General features: G+C 33.9%; 1 protein-coding gene across 2 annotated transcripts in view; it reads right to left on the reverse strand.

The window, feature by feature from the left end:
* Nucleotides 1-21,378, reverse strand: part of LOC145260297 (trans-1,2-dihydrobenzene-1,2-diol dehydrogenase-like) — a 53,450-nt gene that overhangs the window by 30,765 nt on the left and 1,307 nt on the right. Inside the window, exons 1-2 of one of the 2 annotated variants that reach the window (XM_080118164.1) lie at nt 12,292-12,411; nt 11,370-11,481 (exon numbers count right to left, since the gene is read on the reverse strand). In XM_080118164.1, the coding sequence (XP_079974290.1) occupies nt 11,370-11,481; nt 12,292-12,366 (187 nt within the window). In that variant the 5' untranslated portion in view covers nt 12,367-12,411. Of the gene's footprint in view, nt 1-11,369; nt 11,482-12,291; nt 12,412-21,378 lie in introns of those variants that run through there. The other variant, XM_080118154.1, reaches the window with a different exon arrangement.

A 21,378-nucleotide genomic window follows, 5' to 3' on the forward strand; every position in this document is an offset into this window, starting at 1 on the left:
ATATGAGTTACAAACGGAGGTCGCCTGTCTATTTAATTTGCCCGACTTTCACGTCATTTTTTCCAGATTTTTAGTGCGTCATGTGTATCTTTTGCTTTTCAGTATAAAACAAGCGAAAACTGGCTTGCAGCCGCGTCATGTTTCAAGGTCAAACGTCACGTGACTTAAGGTTCTGGCACCTGTTAATTTCATTTTATAGACGTTAAATTTAGAGGTTTTTCATTCCTCTTCTCTTGTGGCCGAGATGACTAGGTCCCCGGGGTTTTTTTCCATTTCGTTTCCATCTCCACGTCAAAGGTTCGAGGTTCAAGCCTACTTTACTACTAAAACTTTTTTTCTTTTACACCTTCAAACACCTGGCCAACGTTTTTTTTTTTTTTAAACAGGGTTGTTTTGATCCCCCCCCCAACACACAAACACCTACAAACACCCGGGCCACGCCAGGTACCCCCCCCCGCTAGTCTATATATATAAAAGCGAAAATGTATGTATGTATGTATGTGTGAGTCTAAAACAACACTTATTTAAAAAAAAAAAAAAAAAAATCCAAGCGTCTGTAATTTCATATCAATTGGACTGTTGTTTTACGTATGACTTTTGGAATGTTCCTTCATGTGTATTTTACATGTGTTTGTGTGTGTACGTATGTATAGGCATATGTATGTGCGTGCGTATATGCGTGCCTCTACATGATTATGGTTGCATATGTGTGCACATGCATACATATGTTGGCGTACATCTGTATGTATGCATGTGTTTATTGTCATGTGTATGTGGGGTGGAGAGGGCTCCCGTAGGCTGTGGTGAAGGTGACCCCTCTAGGAGAAGCAAATCTTAAATTTAAAAAAAAAACAAAAAAAACAAAACAAAAGTAACATAAAGCGGGAGACCAGTACCCGCATTACGCTGGTCTGCAGTTTGACTTGTTGCTGGCTATCTTGCTCTTGCTTGTTGCTAGATGTCAACATTTTGAACCGAGAGAGAGATTTAGCTGTCGTACAAAGCTAAAACTCTGTAACATCATCTGTGTATAGATACTCCCTCAGCCATGGAAAAGTTGTGACGCGTGTAAGCCTGAAATGCTGGAAGCATGTAATAATTGATCTGCCATCATTATATGTATATATGTATGTATAGGTGTATGTATGTTCATGTACAGGTGTATGTATATGTGTGTATATCTATGTGTATATCTATGTATATGTGTATATGTATGTATATATGTATGTGTGTGTATGTATTTATGGATATATATTTTTTGTATGTATCTGTATACATGCAAGTGTGTGTATGTGTGTGTGTATGTATATGTATGCATGTATGTATATGTGTATGTATGTATGTGCATGTTTGTGTATGTGTGCATATTTATGTATGTGTATGTATATATATGTGCATATGTGTACATGTGTGTATATGTATATATATATGTGTGTATGTATTTGTGTGTGTATTTGTGTGTATGTATATGTATGTATGCGTGTTATGCATTGTGTATGTATATATGTGTGTGTATGTTTACAGATAGGTATGTGTGTATGTGTATATATGTATATTTGCATTTATATATGTATATGTATGTATGCCATTGACTTGTCTTGTGTATGTTGATGTATGTGTACTATGTATTGTGTATATATGTATGCATATATGTGTGTTATATGTATGTGTATGTATGTTTGTATGTATACTAGTGACCGTCTTCAGTGCCATGTCTGAGCGTGTGAATTTCGCCGCAGGACTAAAGTCATTTTCGACTCATGGACTTTCAGTGCCTGAGGGAGTGGCACTCGTCTGATAAGATAAGATGTTGCAATCATCATACATATATATGTATGTATACCAATGACCGTCTTGTTTATGTTTGCATGTGTGTGTGTATGTATATGTATGTGTGCGTATTGTGTATTGTGTATGTACGCATGTATATGTGTGTGTGTGAGTGTATATATATGTATGTATAACAATGACCGTCTTTAGTGTCATGTCTGCTTGAGTATGTGAATTCGCTGGCAGGACTATATGTCATTTTTCGGGCTTATGAACTTTCAGTGTCTGAGGGAGTGGCACTCGTCTGACAAGACGTTGCAATCATCATCATGTGTGTTTGTGATCTTTAAATGTTCTGGATCCAAGATGATGCAATGCTTAGCGGAATTGTTGCAGACTGCTTGGCGGGACGAGTGTATTCCGCAGGATTGGCGGGATGCATTGATGGTAGTGCTATACAAGGGAAAGGGTAGCAGAGATGAATGTGGAAACTACTGAGGCATCTCTTTGCTGTCAGTAGTCGGTAAGGTGTTCTGTAGGATCATGCTAGACAGAATGCTGGAGCATATTGCTGATGATGTTTTGCCTGAATCGCAGTGTGGTTTCAGAAGATGTCGAGGGACAGTGCATATGATTTTTACAGCCAGGCAACTGCAGGAGAAATGTATAGAACAGCAAAAGGGACTGCATCAGATGTTCATCGATTTAACTAAGGTCTTTGATATAGTCAATAGGGATGCTTTGTGGGAGATTTTGAAAAGGCTTGGCTGTCCTGACAAGTTTATAACCATCTTAAAGCTCTTCCACGATAATATGAAGGCTGTGATCAACGTTGGGGAAAAGCTGGCTGATCCTATCTCAGTAGAAAATGGTGTTAAGCAGGGAGACATTCCAGTACCCACACTCTTTGCGTTGTATTTCACCATGGTCTTTCGGATGGCATTTAGGGGGTGCTCTGATGCTGTCTATATTCGTTATCAAACTACTGGGGGGTTGTTCAACATTAGGCGCTTCAATGCAAGTACAAAGGTACTCACCAACACGATTCGTGACTTGCTCTATGCGGATGACTGTGATCTGGTGGCTCATACGGTGACTGATATGCAGCATCTTGTGGACGCTTTTGCGGTTGCCTGCAGCGCATTGGGCCTGACCATCAATCTGAAAAAAACTGTGTTAATGTATCAGCCTGCTCCGGGCATGCCATACTATGAGCCATCAGTTTATATCTGTGGGTCAAGGATAGCGGTTGTCTCTAAGTTTGTATACTTGGGTAGCACACTAAGTATGTCCGATGCCCTGGATGATGAGGCATCGTTACGGATCAGCAGGGCAAGTGATGCCTTCGGAAAGTTGGATGGGCATTTGTGGAGACATCATGGGATCTTGCTGTCAACTAAGATTAAGGTTTATGCCGCATGTGTTCTCTCTACTCTTCTCTATGGTTGTGAAACTTGGACAACATACAGGGAGTATTTGAGACGTCTCGAGCAGTTTCATCAGATGTGCCTACAGCGAATCTTAGGTGTGGGTTGGCAGATGTATGTCAGTGATGTGGAGGTGCTTGAATGGATCCAATGCCTTAGCATTGAGGCTCACGTTATTAAGCATAGACTGAGATGGAGTGGACATGTGGTGAGGATGCTAGACAGTCGACTTCCCAAACAACTCCTTTATGGTGAGCTCGCCGAGGGAAGACGTCTGGCTCAAAAGCCTAAATTGAGATTTAAGGATTATTTATGTTTTAAATACCATTAGATTAATATACAATAATTGTTACAATATGCAAGTGACCCTCCTTGGATGTAGCTTCATTCTCGAATACCATTAGATTAATATAAAATCATTGTTATAATATACAAGTGACTTCCCTGGGATGTAGCTTTATTGTCGAATACCATTAGATTAATATACAATCATTGTTATAACATGCAACAGACCTCCCTTTGATGTAGCTTCATTGTCGAATTCCATTAGAATAATATACAATCATTGTTACAATATGCAAGTGGCCTCCCTTGGATGTAGCTTCATTGTTGAATACCATTAGATTAATATACAGTCGTTGTTAAAATATGCAAGTGATCTCCCTTAGATGTAGCTTCGTTGTCGAATACCATTAGAATAATATACAATCATTGTTATAATATGCAAGTGACCCTCCTTGGATGTAGCTTCATTGTCGAATATCATTACATAAATATACAATCATTGTTATCGAATATCATTACATAAATATACAATCATTGTTATAATATGCGAGTGACCTCCCTTGTATGTAACTTCATTATCGACAACCATTAGATTATGCAAATGACCTCCCTTGGATGTAGCTTCATTGTCGAATACCATTAGATTAATATACAATCATGTTTATAATATGCAAGTGACCTCCCTTGGATGTAGCTTTATTGTCGAATACCATTAGATTAATATGCAATCATTGTTATATTATGCCAGTGAACTGTCTTCGATGTGGCTTCATAGCTGGATATTTGTACTAGCACAATACCCAGCATTGCCGGTGATTGGATAAGAAAGGTGGATATTTGTACTAGCAAAATACCCGACATTGCCTGGGATTGGATGAGATAGATGGGATGTTTCCTAGGAGAATATCTGGGATCGGATAAGATAGGTGGATATTTGTGATAACAGAATACCCTATATAGGAAGATGGGGCGATTGTGTCGTAAAATCATGAAAAATTATTGTCCAAATAAGTAACATATCAAAGAATTATGAAAAATGATAAAATATGAGTTATTTGATTGGTGCGTTTGTAATGAAATAACTAGCCTGACAATGTCTCAAATGTATATTTTTGTAAGAGGAAGGGGATTATGTGGGTTAAATAATGAAAAATGATTGTCGAAATTAGTAACATATCCCAGAATTATGAAAAATGATAAAATGAGAGTTATTTGATTGGTGTGTTTGTAATGAAAAAAAAAAACCCAGCCAGACAATGTCTCAAAGTTATTATTTTAGTAAGAAGAAGGGGATTATGTGTGTTAAATCATGAAAAACGATTGTCGAAATTAGCAACATATCCAAGAAATATGAAAAGTGATTAAATGTAAGCTGTATGTGTTTATAATGAAATAAACAGCCCATATATAGCCTGAAAGTGATTATTTTAGTAAGAGGGATGGGATTATGTGTGTTAAATCATGAAAAACGATTGTCGAAATTAGCAACATATCCAAGAAATATGAAAAGTGATTAAATGTAAGCTATATGTGTTTATAATGAAATAAACAGCGCATATATAGCCTGAAAGTGATTATTTTAGTAAGAGTGGGTCAATTATGTAGGTTACATGATAAAACATGATTGTAAAATGAGTAACATATCCAAGAATTATGAAAAATGAGTAAATTGAGCTATTTGTTTGGTGTGTTCTTAATGAAATAGAAAGCCAAGATGACGTATCACAGTTATTATTTTAGTAAGAATGGGGCCATAATTAGTGTTAAATCAAGAAAAATGATTATCAAAATTAGTAAAATATCCAAGAATTATGTAAATGATGACATGTGAGTTATTTGATTATTGTGTTTGTAATCAAATAGACAGCCAAGACAACGTCTTAAATGTATTATTTTAGTAAGAGGTGGCGATAATGTTGGGTAACTCATGAAACATGATTGTTGAAATAAGTAACATATCCAAGTATTATGAAAAGTTATGAAATGTAAGTTATTTTATTTGTGTGTTTATAATGAAATAAACAGCGCAGAAAAAAGTGTCAGGGTTATTTCTTTAGTAGGACAGGGTCAATTATGTGGGTTTAATCACGAAAAATTACTGTCGAAATTAGTAACATATCCAAGAATTATGAAAAATGATGAAATGTGAGTTATTTGATTGCTTTGTTTGTAATAAAATAACTAGCCAGATAATATCTCTAAGTTATTATTTTAATAAGTGGAAAAGGGATTATTTGGATTAAATCATGAAAAATGATTGTCAAAATTAGTAACATATCCAAGAATTATGAAATATGATAAAATGTGAGGTATTTGATTGGTGTGTTTGCAATGAAATAACCAGCCAGACAATGTCACAAAGTAATTATTTTAGCAAAGGAAATGATATTATGTGGGTTAAATTATAAAAAACGATTGTCGAAATTAGTAACATATCCAAGAATTATGAAAAGTTATCAAATATAATTTATTGGATTGGTGTGTTTATAATGAAATGAACAGTCCAGATATAGTCTTAAAGTTAATATTTTAGTAAGAGGGGGTCAATTATGTGGGTTACATCATTAAAAATGATTGTTGAAATTAGTAATATATCCAAGAAAAGTGAAAAAGGATGAAATGTGTGTTATGTGATTGGTGTGTTTGTAATGAAATTACCCGCACAGACAATGTCTCAAATGTATTACTTTAGTAAGAGGAAGGGGATTATGTGGGTTAACTCATGAAACATGATTGTCGAAATTAGTAATATATCCAAGAATTATGAAAAATGATGAAATGTGAGTTATTTAATTGGTGTGTTTGTAATGTAATAACCACCCCAGACAATGTCTCAAAGTTATGATTTTAGCAAGAGGAAGGAGATTGTGTCGGTTAAATCACTATAAACGATTGTTGAAATTAGTAACATATCCAAGAATTATGAAAAATTATGAAATGTTAGTTATTTGATTTGCGTGTTTGTAATGAAATAGACACCCCAGACATTGTCGCATGGTTGTTATTTCAGTAAGAGAGGGTCGATTATATGTGTTTAATCATGAAAATTGATTGTCGAAATTATTAACATATCCAATAATTATGAAAAATGATAAAATCTGAGTTATTTGATTGGTGTGTTTATAATGAAATAACCAGCAAGACAATGTCTCAAAGGTATTGTTTAGCAAGAGGAGAGGGGATTATGTGGGTTAAATAATAAAAAACGATTGTCAAAATTAGTAACATATCCAAGAATTATGAAAAATGATAAAATGAGAGTTATTTGATTGGTGTGTTTATCATGAAATAATCAGAGACAATGCCTCAAAGTTATTATTTTAGTAAGAGGAAGGGGATTATATGTGTTAAATCATGAAAAACGATTGTCGAAATTAGCAACATATCCAAGAAATATGAAAAGTGATTAAATGTAAGTTATTTGATTGGTGTGTTTATAATGAAATAAACAGCCCAGATATTGTCTGAAACTTAGTATTTTAGTAAGAGGGGGTCGATTATGTGGGTTAAATCATAAACAGTGATTGTCGAAATTAGTAACATATCCAAGAATTATAAAAAATGATTAAATGTGAGTTATTTGATTGGTGTGTTGGTAATGAATAGACAGGCTAGAAGATGTATCAAAGTTGTTTTTTTTTTGTAAGAGGAAGGGGATCGTGTCGGTTAAAGAGGCGGGGGCGATTATTTGGGTTACTTCATTAAAAATAATTCTAGAAATTAGTAACATATCCAAGAATTATGAAAAATGGTCGAATGTGAGTAACTTGATAGATGTTTGTAATGAAAAAAAACAGCCATACAATGTCTGAAAGTTATTATTTTAGTGATAGTAGGTGGCGATAATGTGGATTAACTCAGCCTCAGAGTTATTTCTTTAGAAGGACGGGGTAAATTATGTGGGGTTAATCATGAAAAATGACTGTTGAAATTAGTAACATATCTAGGAATTATGAAAAATGATGAAATGTGAGTTATTTGATTGGTGTGTTTGTAATAAAATAACTAGCCAGACAATTATTGTCGAAATTAGTAACATATCAAAGAATTATGAAAAATGGTCGAATGTGAGTAACTTGATAGATGTTTGTAATGAAAACAAAAAACAGCCATACAATGTCTGAAAGTTATTATTTTAGTGATAGTAGGTGGCGATAATGTGGATTAACTCAGCCTCAGAGTTATTTCTTTAGAAGGACGGGGTAAATTATGTGGGGTTAATCATGAAAAATGACTGTTGAAATTAGTAACATATCTAGGAATTATGAAAAATGATGAAATGTGAGTTATTTGATTGGTGTGTTTGTAATAAAATAACTAGCCAGACAATTATTGTCGAAATTAGTAACATATCCAAGAATTATGAAAAATGAAGTTTTAGTTATTTGATTGGTATGTTTATAATGAAATAAACAGCCCAGTCAATGTAGCAAATTTATGATTTTAGTAAGAATTGGGCGATTATATGTGCGCACTCATTAAATTTGATTGTCGAAATTCATAACATATCCAAGAATTATGAAAAATGATGAAATGTGAGGTATTTTATTGATGTGTTTGTAATTAAATAAACAGCCGAGAAATGTCTCAAAGGTATTATTTTAGTAAGAGGAGAGGGATTATGTGATTGAACTCAGAAAAAATGACGGTTGAAAGTAGCAACATATCCAAAAATTATGAAAAATGATGAAATGTGAGTTATTTGATTGGTGTGTTCGTAATGAACTAGACAGACCAGACAATGTATGGAAGTTATTATTTTAGTAAGAGGCCGCGATTATTTGGGTTACTTCATTAAAAATAATCGTTGAAATTAGTAACATATCCAAGAATTATGAAAAAGGATATAATTTGAGTTACTTTGTTGGTGGGTTTATAATGAAATAACCAGCCATACAATGTCTAAAAGTTATTATTTTAGTGATAGAAGCGGGCGATAATGTGGATTTACTCATGAAAAATGATAATCGAAATTAGTAACATACCATAGCCTATGTATCAAAGTTTTTATTTTAGTAAAAGTGGGTGCGATAATGTAAGTTAAATCATGTGACATGGTTGTTGAAATTAGTTACATATCCAAAAATTTGAAAAATGATGAAATATGAGTTATTTGGATGATGTGTTTGTAATGAAAAACCAACCAAGACAATGTCTCCAATTTATTATTTTAGACAGGTGCGATGTAATGAGATAGATGCAAATATATACTAGCAGAATACTTGGCGTTGCCCAGGATGTAATGAGATTGGTTGAGATATATACTAGCACAACACCCAGCGTTGCCCGGGATTGAATGAAATAGGTGAGAATATATATTAGCAAAATACCTGGCATCGCTTGGGATTTGATGAGATAAATGTGGTTTATATTACCCGTCCTTGCATATACATGCTGTAAATTACCTACCCTAGGTAAGATACAATTATTTCATATGTGTAATACCCGTCTTATGTAGGTAAAATATTCTTTTGCTCGAAATAGCAAATGATACATAAACATACAAAATTCCTCTCTCATAAGAATAACAAATATATTACAAAACCAAATTCAATTTTCTCACTGTTTATATGGTCCCGAGCAACGCCGGGTAGCCCCGCTAGTCTTTAATATAAAAGGCAAAATGGGCACTCGTGTTTGTGTATGTCCGAGAAAGGTCTTTTTTGTGGGGGTTCTCGACAAGGTAACATTTATGGAGAAGTTTCCTTTTACTTCCTAGATTGTAATATCTCCAATTTGCGAATGGACGTCGTCTTTATCTTTTATTTGATTGAGTTTTAAAAAATCCCTGGTTTCCAGTATAAAAGCAAAACTGATCGAAGCAAAGTCAATCGCCTGACCTTCCGGGCTGGAATATCTTGAAGGCAATCAACTTTGATCGATGTGGGGGAAACCCTTCATATCAGACAATTGCTATTCATTAAGACACTGCCAGAGTTCCCCCTTTTTGGGAGGAGCTGGTTTTCCCCAACATCATGGAGAAACAAATACAGCAGAAAGCTGAAAGCTTGACTGGCTTACAGCCAGTCATTTCACTATCCGTTATGGTGTAATGCTTGGCATAGCTAAATTTCAACACTTCACACTTCCGCTTGCGTCATGGTGTAGCGGTAAACTCTCACATTTTCTTTCACTTTCTTTCCTGCCTTTGCATTGCAGGTTCGAGCCTGCCTGCCTACTACCACTTTTTTTTTTTTTTTGTACCCCTACAAACACCAGGGCAACCCCGCTAGTAATGAATAAAGTACTAAGTAAAATTCAATTTTAAGGTAAACTCTTCTGGAAGTTGAAGGTTCAATCCTCAGTGTGGGGATACTAAAGAATACAACTGCGAATTACTCAGAGACATCTACTTGGTCATGGCTGACAGAATAAGAGCATGCTACCCTCATGGATTAAATAAAAGGTTCCATTAAAAATTTTGTGTAGATTCACCAGAGTACAACAGAAAGATTCTCTGAGTTAAACAAGATACACCTGAAGAGGTGTAGAGGTTATATCGACCGAAACGTTGTGAAAATAACACTCAAGATGAGAACACTAGTCCAAATTATATGAATTACCAATCCTCATCTCAAAAGTTCAGAAACATAATGAGTAAAAATAAAATAAATATGCAGTTTAAAAATATAAAATATAAATATTTAAAAAAAAAACAGGTCTGTACATTAAGTTGGTGGCTTTGTTTATTTTATTTTTTTTTATACTGGTTTCTAACTTATCAGGGCCAAAAGCCACTCAAGGAGAAGGGTTTGTGAGAGTTTTAATTGGTTGATGGGATAGTACTATGAAAGGATTAAAAACTATAATTAATTCACAGGATGATGTGATAGATATTTGTTTATATTGGACTTGAAAATTACCATGTTGTACTGTATAGGGAAACGTTTTCATGATGTGTTCCACAGATGTGAAGTTATTGGAAAGAAACTTTGTTCATGGAAGTTCTATTTAATTTTAGATACACAGAGGAAGAAAGAAAGTTTTTGCAGTGTTGGTAAAAGACGAGTTCTTGCTGAGAAATTTTTTCATAGAAGGTGGAGCCATAGATTGAAGCTTAGTTGAGAACCTACCATAAAGTAGAAAAAGACTAGCAACATCAGTTACATGGAGGGAAGGGGAGTCTCTGTTTATACTGCATCAATGTTCACTTTACGGCACATCAGCCTTTTTGATGGGTTTCTAAAAATGAAGCAGAACGTACCTTTTGAATCCTCTTTGCATCTCTTGACTGTGTCCTTGAGTGGTTGGTGTCCTGACCTGAAACAAAAGCTCTCTCATGCATAGTCTTATTTCTCTGCACAATTGGATCTTTATTCAGTTTCACGGTCAAAGTCACATTCCTGTTTCTCTGCTCATCCTTAGAAGGAGGGTGAGAATTTTGCAATCTGATTATCTGCCATCCATCTCCCTCTCTCATCGTGAAGTCTTTCATCTTCTCGGAATCTACTGTTCTGACTGACTGCGATTAACTGTAGACTCTAGACTGTCTAGAAAACGCATGTGTGTCCCTATTTATTTTAAGGTGTATGAGTGGGGCGGTAACCCCCGTTAGCTGGCTTACACTCAAAATGCACTGAACTGCCTTGTGACACCTTGCATGCTTTGTCAATGGAAGTCAATGGGTTTGAAACTTGTCAGTCTCAACCTTTCGACCGCTCTGCACTTAACTTTGAACACAAACCAGTTGCATTCAATTTGTACCGCATTAACCACGAACATCTGTTCTGTGAGAAAGAAGCTGCAGGGAAAAGAAGAAGTATTGGGTTCACCAAAAAAATAATTCATTTTTAATGTCAGCTTTCCTGCCTATTCTTCATTTTAATTACACAAATTTCAAATTATGATTCTTATAAAAAATATAAAATAAAACAATTAGATATTTACCAACAGTTTCTTCTTTGGCCAAGTCTTCATAACAGCCAAAAGCTTTTGGTATTTGAAATTTGTCTGCATGTTTTTGGGCTCTTTCGATGTCTCGAGCAGCAACCGCTGTAACCTAAAAAAATATTTTTAATCTCATTTATTTATAAGTTAGGTATGTGTATATGTTTTTATATCAGTATGTGTAGGATTCACTCCTAAACTAATCAACCAATCATTATTAATTTTGGAACGCAGTTGCTAGGCGTAAGGGTGGTTAATGTAGACTATGTTTAATTGAATTTAGTTTATGCAAAGGAAGCAAAGAAGAGGTGGAACACTATGAAAATTTAGACATCTCCAATTTTTATGAAATTCTGACAATAGGTATCAGTCATTATATGAAGTATTTTAAAGATTTTTAGTGGGCATAATACAGGCATGATCTCACATTTGAAAATTCAAATATTTCAGATTTGCATTAAATTTGATCCCTAGTCATTAGTAGCGCTATGACAACAGCATATTCTTTTCATTGTTTTTACTCTCGAGTATATATCCGACACAGTTAGACACAATAAATCAACTGTTATGTTGCATAAGGGGTTTCATTGAGAGAGTCTTAGGAAGAGAAGCTTATTATACGCGCAGTCTTAGAAGAGTCTTATTAGTAAAGATACGAGTCTTAGTGAGAGAGATTTATTAAGAGGGATGTTGATGTACTCAGAGAAAGAGAGAGAGAGAGAGAGAGATGTAAGAGACTTAGATTGTTCATGTTAGGAGAGATTCTTATATATTAAAAGTTCATTCCTTAATTGTGTTGAATGGAAGAAGAAAAAAGCTCTTTGAGTGATGACATATAGTGTTCAGACAGTTCGGACATGATGATGTTGAGACGTGTATGTAAAGACATATAACACAAATATATAATACAATTGGACTTTACCTTTCTGTAAGAATCACAAGACAAGACGAGCTTTACAAAAAACACTTGATGGTTTATTTCGTCACGACGTTCCATCACCAAGAATTCAAAGTCTCACATTTTTCCTTAAACTTCTGCATGTCAGTACAGTTGGGGAAGCAGGGACCCGGAAGGGAATTCCAAAGTCTAGCAGTTCTGGGGAAGAAACTACTGGAGTAGAAGGCTCTCTTACATCTAGGGATCTCAATTATGAAGGGGTGGGATTTTGCTGCTTGTCTGGTTTTATGGGGGATATTTACGTTGAGGGTGTACAAAAGCTTGAAGTTCGTCAGAGCATCCACCATTAAAATACTTGTAAAACAGGCAGAGGGATGCAACATTTCGTTGGTGGGACAGATTGAAGCTTAAACGACAGTTCAGAACCTATCAAGTTGGCGACTCTCTTTTATACCTTGTCTAGGAGCAAGAGACTAGTAGCAGATACACCAGCCCAAATATGACAATACTCCATACATGGACAGATGGTGGCCTTATAGAGGTACAGGATACTTTCGGGCGTTAGTAACTTTCTAACACAGTAGAGAGATCCTAACTTCTTTGCAGCGGTCCTGGCAATGCTCTCAATGTAAGTGTTCCAACTCATGTTTCCTGTGAACGTTAGGCTGAGGAGTTTAAAAGATGTATTTTCAGATAATGAATCTTTGGTCATTGCTATTGGTGGTAGAAAAATCATGTAGAACATCTGCATGAATATAATTACACGTAATAATAAACTAAAGGTGATCATCCCATAAAAAAAAACTAATAGGGAATTAATTAAAACGAATGTTTAAAAGAATACGCAAATTAGCTAGATCTTTTGCAGATAAATGCAATTCCACGATCTATATATAACAAAGTTATATTTTCTTTTTAAATGAATAGAAAAAAAGGGTTTTTTAATAATAATATTAATACACAAAACCCCCAAGTTTACTTGTGTTGTACAAGTGTATTTTAACTAAAGTTGTTTTTCAGCTATTTAGTTTTCTCTGTACATTCAAGAGGACATGTCTCAACAATAAATTCTCTTAAAAGATGAAAGATGTTTTCCAGTTCAGTTCACAAGTTAATCATACTTGACTTGCCATCCAGTTTCATGAAACGGACAGCTGCATTCCAAATTCAAATTTATTTCAAAAGAAAATATGCTTATTCTAAGAATTAATATGTTTTAAAAAAAATTTTTTATGGGAAAACATTTGTTTTTCCTAAATTTTTCTTTACTTTCAACAGCCTCGTAACTCCCACTTCTCTTATTTTGTCCTTTAGTTCTTACATTCCATGAACAATGTTTCTGACAAAGGGGGAATAATTGCTGTTTTGCAGATCAGAATCTATCAATTTAACACTTATTGTTTTGGGCCCCTGAAAAAATTGTTTTTATCTATTTAAATCAAATGGCTTCATGCCTTGTCTGTGTAAATATATCAAGAAACGATGTAATGCAACCTTTTTTAAGGCAGTTTACATGTGAACATCCTGATAAACTTAGCGAAAATAAAGTTAGAAAGAAATAAACTAAACTAAAGAAACAATTTAAAATTTTGAGTAATGGGCCAGTTTGACAAATTCTATGTAATATACATTCTAGCCTTTTCTTTTTTAAAATGATTACATGTAATTTCAAAACTGCCAATTCAACTTACGGTTAGAGATGAAAAAAGAAAAAAATAGTTAATTATTCTAAAAAATAGAATGCTCCAGAAAGAGAGTATTATTTTATAATAGATTTATAGCAAAACAGAATTCTAAAATATTTTTTTCTTTCGTCAAGTTTGTAATACGGGTTTATATGTAATTGCCTAAAAGAAAGTAGTCTCGTTTTTTAGAGAAGGTAGCAAAAGATGTTTTTAATTTACAAATTTACTGTTATTTTGTTCTTTAACGATTGGTGGTACAGGATACTTTCGGAAGAGGTAATCATAGATTTGTAATCATACTGATGTAAGCAGTTCCGAGTATAAAGATTCAACTTTTACCGAAATACACCGTGTTTTTTTTTTGTTTTTTTTTTTGAGGCGGCGAACTTTGAAATTGACGACTATTTTCTGTAATTGTAGATTTGGCAACTATTAGTCATTTTGAGCTCAGCTTAGTTTGGCAATTCATCAGGAAGAGACTAACACCCGAACAGTGTTTGCAAATTGCAAATGATACAATCAATTTGCTGAGATGAACATTTGATTTCACGAAATGGCCATGTCAACTAACCATCTCGCTCTTGCGATTTATTCCATTAGATTATTTTCTTTGGGGATATGCAAAGTTCTTATCTACGCTGATAAACCAGACGCAATAGACCCCCTGGAAGACAACACCTGACACACTATTGCCGAAATACAGCCTAATTTAATGCATATTGATTGTGAAAATTGGACCTCTAGATGATGCTGTAGCTGCAGGGCCATATGTCTGAAATTATTCAAAGCATAAATGCTAAAAAGTCATCTTTGAAATAAACCACATTTGTATAATATAAAACATTTTCTGTGATTTAAAGTTTGCCGCCTCAAAAAAAAAAAAAAAATTTAGTTATATAAATAAAAAAGGCGCTGTTACTTGCCAGACGACAATTAAAAGAATAAAGTTCCGACTTTGATAAATTCCTTTGGATCCTATATTACGACTTTCCATTTGGAATTTTTTAACATGACATGGTTTTACCCTAATTCCAAACTAATCCTTTTCACTCTTTTTTGGATAACGGTGCAGTTTCAGGCCTTAACACATGTATATTTGAGTTGACCACCATGAAAAACCACTATATAGTCAGACACATCAAGTTTCTGTTGAAAAATATGAAAAAAAGAGTCACAAAAAGGGTCGTTTTCAGCACTGAAAGTTCCTTGGGGATGTGAACCAGAATTTTGCCAAGGTCACCATACTGGATTTATATTAAGAACAATGGGTTCCACATTTTGGCCAAGTTTCAGAAAAATCTAATCGATGGATCAAAAGTTATGGGGCAAAATGTGTCATTTTTGGCTATTTTGACTTCTTTTGAGCCCCTGACGATGCAACAGAAATTTTCTCAAAAATGTTTTTCTACTGTGCACATTTATTTAATGAAATACAATTTGTGACAAAATTTCAGGAAAAACTAATTGACGGTTATCTGGCAATCATCCAGACTAATGGATGCACGGACGCCACTGAAAACATAGATCCTTCTCCGATAAATTGGGGGACCAAAAAGGTTTTTCTTTTGCAATTAATGTTTTAACTTTAAGTGATGCTATTTAACAAAGAATACTACATGTTTTATAGAAGTAATGTTAAACATTTGTTTTTACAATCAAGAATAACTTTACAACTTTTGCAACAATGGATAATTGTTTTATTATGTTTAAACTCAATATTGTATAAGAATCAAAGACTTAATCTTTTTTTCTTTCATCTCAAGGTATATCTTCTCTTTACCCTAAATAAGACAAGAGAAGCTTTATTTACAGATGCTTTACATATTAACACGAGAAGAAGAGCCTTGTACCTTACAATCTGGACAATACCAATCTCCACAAGTCTCTTTCTCAGAGACTTCCCCGCAAGAGATTCTTGCATTCATCAAACCACATAATTGGGGAAGAACCATCATTTCCAACAAAACAAGTAGGACAAAGAAAAAGGTCCCCCTCTTTTTCTAATTCAGCCTCTGTATAATCTGCAGGAGAAGCTTCTAATTTCTAAAATATACAAATACTTTAAGGAATGAATTTGTCACAACCATCCCTGAATATACAGCTGGAACAAATTCATCCATCCTTCCCACAAATGAGACGAAGAACTCTACCAAGACTCCAGAATGGCCGGATTGGGAACTTCACCAAAAAACATCATCAACTGATATTTTCTCAGTACAATGACTTATCATATTTCTTCCCATTTCTCTCAAAGAAAGGAGATAACTGTTTTGCCAAACCTTACAGAATTTCTCCACAAAATTCTTCCTTAATTGAAGAGATTCCAACAATTAGATCCTACTTGGGGGATCAGGACAGAGGTCATCAACTTCGTAACATCTCAGCAATGAATGCAGGTTTGTAAAAAAATTGTTTGGATTCAAAATATCTAGACTCTTGTCAGAAAAAGCAATATAAGCAAGTGGTCTGTCGTTAACAACTTTCTCAACATCTGAAGTTTGATTGTTGTGAAACTAAAATATTCTAATTTCTTCATTCCAGTTAACTTTTTCAAGCCATCGTAAGTGAATCATTCAGCATGATACCTGTGTACGAAACTCACAGTCAATGGACTTGCATTAAAGCTAAAGATAATAGATTTTTCCTGAAGGTACACAAACAATCGGCATCCTTCAGGAAAAAATAAAATCGATCTTTAGTAGTGATTTTTGCACCTTCTTTAATGACAGAATGATGGAGGGATCCAATAATAGTTTTTGAAATCTTCACTGGATACATGTATAGGTTCAATAATATCCATTTTTTTTCATACTCCTGGAAAACATTTATATAGTCTTCATATAGTCCTTTTTTTCTAGAGAGTACACCACTCTCTCCAAAATCTTCAAGGAAGAAATATAATTCAACTCTACTATCTTGTAATTCCAGGACAAATTAACATGGTTCTTTTCCTCTTTGAGAACAATAATTTCTTTGAAAACTTCAATTTTGTCCTCATGACAACAAATTGAAGTCTCTCTATAACAATCGAATCGTGATAAATTCCATGTGAGACAGTAGATTTCTTCAAAGACTTCATATCCCCACCATGACGTGTAACTGGCAAGATGGTGAACATTTTTGCCACACCATTTTCCTGCTCTTTTTGGCAAACAAAGCTTTTTTCTTAGAACTGCATGCCTGTGGAACTCTCTTCCGTTTGTCTGTTTTCCATCTGACTACAATTTGGTTGTCTTCAAGTCCAATCTAAACAAATTCTTGATGAACCGTCCCCTTAAGTAATCCAATTTACCAAATTTCCACTACTAACGATTACTATATTATCCCACAGACTACTGTGCACTCAGTAACCCTGCCTCTGTGCCTTGATAAATGGTGACGCCTATGTAAAACAAAAAAAAAAAGGTGTCACCAGATTGGATTTGACAATTTCTGGTGCATTCTTAACTATCATTCTGAATGAAGGATATTTCTCTTCAAGCCTATCCAGGTTCTCCCTGATTCGCAACATGAACACCAAATTTTCCTGGCAAATCCCAACCTGGTCTGGAACACTTTCACAGTTTGCTAGCCATCTTTTAATGCTATGAACGTAAGAATTTATTGCCAATAGAGACACATCAACTTTGTTCCCTTCTGCGACGGTAGAATGGATTGTAAGTCTCATATGCATCACTTTCTGCTAGAGTTCTTTTCGAAAGGGAGACATTTTCACACAGCACAATTATTCAGAACATTCAATCTTGGATGAATATAGCAGCAAAAAATATGTGAATATGAGAATCTAAATATTAATTTACTTGTCCGTATGTCAAGTGTCACAAAAAGACTATCATCATTGCAAACATTAATTAATGAGAAACAAATTACCTCATTCAGTGTTGCAGATATGGCGTGCCTTTGCATGCCATCAGGACTAGTAGTGGCCTCTCCATTAGACCACCCTTCTCGACTGAGACAAGTCAAGAACGTGGAAGAATAATTATCCGTATCACCATATGGTTGTAAGGTTCTTATAAAGTTTATGACAGAAATTGAGTCAAAACAGTAATTTCTTTTATAAGTTCCCAACTGAAGATTAAGTCAAACTCCCCACAGAAGCACGAGTTCCCTTGAATGCGTTCTGCGGGAATAAGGCAAGAAAATTTCCCATAAATTCGGCACGGATACGACATGTCCTTACATGGTGAAGTCGACATGGAAACTGAAAACTGCGTGTCACAAGTCTATACAAAAAAAAAAGAAAAAACCTTCAGAAGCAACTGCAATGCACCAGCAAAAGTTTTCTAAATAGTGCTAATTCCAACATTACTCGAGCCATTGCTTGCTACGTCACAGGAAATAGACAGTATCATATTAGTGAATTTAGCGACCCAGCTCAATTACGTTCCACAATTTCTTGTTTCATTTAAATATTATCTTTAAATATGATAAGGTTCGTGAACTGATCCTGATTATAGGTACAAGTACAGAATAATTAACAAAGCCCCATCCGTGTTAAGAATGGGTTTCTTAATAATAACGTTATTATTTCAGCATAGTAGTTAACTGTAGAAGTACTGGAATATTTTATTAATTTTTTTAAAACAAAAACAGTTAATTAAACTGCAGAAGCACCTGTTAAACTACACAAGTCTATAATTGAATAACCCCTCCCCCCCCACACACACGAAAAACATAAAATATGCTTTTGTAAACCGCCCGTGAAAACTTACTGACAGCAATATTTTTACTCTTAAATGAGGTGAAAACTTTATTTTATGAAAAATATTTCTTGTAATTTAAAATGTCCGCCATGTATTCATGCACCTTGTGAAACGTCAAATGACTACGCGCGTACGCGCATTTTAGTAAGAAAGTGAAAAAAAATGAATATAATTAAGAAAGTGAAAAAAAGATTGTCCGTTTCAATATCGGGAAGCGGAAAAATATCCGAAAGGGTGGGGTGGGGTAAGGTGGGGGTGTGGAGGTCATTTCGGCCTTGAAGCCGAAAAATATTTTCGGGCCAGGTTTTGGCTCTTTTTGGCATTTTTTCCTAAATGGGAAACAAGATGGCCGCCAGCAAAAACAATAGTGATTACGTTGGATACTGAATGTCTTCAAATATGGATAACTGAGTGTTTGCGGAAAAAATAAATGCGATATTCGTTCTCAGCGTACCCGAAAACGTTCTGAGTTGACAAATGAAAAGTGAATGCCGAGGGGTCGGTAAACTAAAAAAAATACCAAAAATTTCATTTAATTTGATCGACTAGTTTTTTTTTTTTTTTTTTTTTTTTACAGCGGAAAAACTACGGTAGCCACGGTTGAAGTCAGCCATTGTGAAATTTGCTGAACACGACACGGGGAGATAACTCCATATAAAGTGCCGATACTCCCTCCCCATTTTTAATTCTAGATTTTCTTCCTAAAAATCGAACCTTTTGCTCGGTATCATAACAAATTGTTTTTTTTTTCGCTGTAAAAAAAACAAAAAACAAAACTACTTGATGAAATTAAGTGAATTTTTGGTACTCCCTGGGAGTTGAGTTCCATGGCGACCAGCATAAAAAAAAAACACGCGTCACTCCCTTCCTGACGCAAGCGCACGTAACATTTTTTTTTTTTATTTACTCACGTTGTTGTAGTAACTAAACGATTATTTGTCACATTATTTATTTTGAAAAAAGGTTTACTCTTTATGAATATTAAAAGAAAAATTACTAAACATTTATTAATGGGTGCAAGTCTATAAATGGTGGTCCAGTGCGTTGTCCACTGGTCCACTAGCAGTATCAGAATTTTTGTAGGAATTTTTGACACCCCTAACACGAAACTACGAATACAATATAAAAATCTCGTAATTTCTCTGTTATAAAAGTGGGTCATTTATTTTCTTTATGGATTATACTTCCAAAATAAACTATTACAGTTGTTTTAAAAGTAATAGAAATATTTTTTTTTTTTTTTAAAACAGTAATGAATTTTCCGAACTCAATATTTTTCAATTTTTAAACTTTAAAAATCTATCAAAATTTTTCTATTGATTCTATTTTTACGATATTTTCAGGGTCAATGTGAAATTTTATGTTCTTTCCAATAAACCGAATATAATATTTTAGACAAACGTTTTTTTTTTAAATTCACGCCCCCCCCCCAAGTGTCACCCATTTTCAACTTTCTCTTAAAAAGTAAATAATTAATTTATGTCGGAGAGTTTTATATATCACAAATTGAAGAGAAAAGGTCAATAAATAATATATTCAAATTTAAAACAAAAAAAAAAAAAATCCCTTTTTTAGAAATTTACCTGTAAAGTCCGAAGTTTAAAACCTTATTTTATAAGAACACATTGTTTTTTTTTGTCTTTTTTTTTTTTTTTAATGAAACCTTGGTCCTTGCTCCTTTAATTGAAAAAAAAAAATAGGGCTTGAATTACATTTTTCGAGGAGTTATAAGCTTGGAAAGACAGGGGGTCGAATAATTCACGCCTCTCATTTTGAAATGTCTATTAAAAAGTAAATAATTAATTTATGTCGGGGAGTTTTATATATCACAAATTGAAGAGAAAAGGTCAATAAATAATATATTCAAATTTAAAACAAAAAAAAAAATCGCTTTTTTAGAAATTTACCTGTAAAGTCCGAAGTTTAAAACCATTTTTTTTTAAAAAAAAACACATTGTTGTTGTTTTTTTTGTTTTTTTTTTAATAAAATCTTTGTCCTTGCTCCTTTAATTGAAAAAAAAATTAGGGCTTGAATTACATTTTTCGAGGAGTTATAAGCTTGAAAAGATGTGGTGGAATTATTCACTATTTTCACGAAATTTCTGACACTGCTAGTGGTCCACACTCCACAAGTAATATTTTTTTACTATAAAATGTCTCATAATATTTGATTTTCTTAAATAAAAAAAAATACTTGATCGATTTACGTGATTTTTGACATATGATCTTTTCATGCAGTGACAAACAAGTACGTAAATTATAAAGATTTTTTTTCAGATTTTTATAGTAAAAAAATTACTTGTGGACCATTTATAGCCTTGCAGTGCAATGTCTCACTTTTACAGGCATTTCTTTTTAAATGACTTTTATCGACTTTTTTTAATAGCATTTGCGGATGGGTATGCTGACATTTTTATTTATTTATTTCTTTTTAAATGACGACTTTTATCGACTTTTTTTTAATAGCATTTGCGGATGGGTAAAAAACGAAAAAATAGCTAAACCATTTACTGACAATTTCTCGTTATCTTGACTTTGATAACATTTATCTGTTAAAAATATTTGTAAAAGTGAGAAATTATCAGTAAATGGTTTAGTTACTTTTCGCTTTTTACCCATCCGCAAATGCTATTAAAAAAAGATAAAAGTCGTCATTTAAAAAGAAATTTAAAAACAAATGTCTGTAAAAGTGAGACATCATTAATAAATGTTTAGTAATT

The sequence above is a fragment of the Euprymna scolopes genome, chromosome 3 (assembly GCF_053919585.1).
Source record: "Euprymna scolopes isolate OS-2025 chromosome 3, ASM5391958v1, whole genome shotgun sequence".
Lineage (NCBI taxonomy): Eukaryota > Metazoa > Mollusca > Cephalopoda > Sepiida > Sepiolidae > Euprymna > Euprymna scolopes.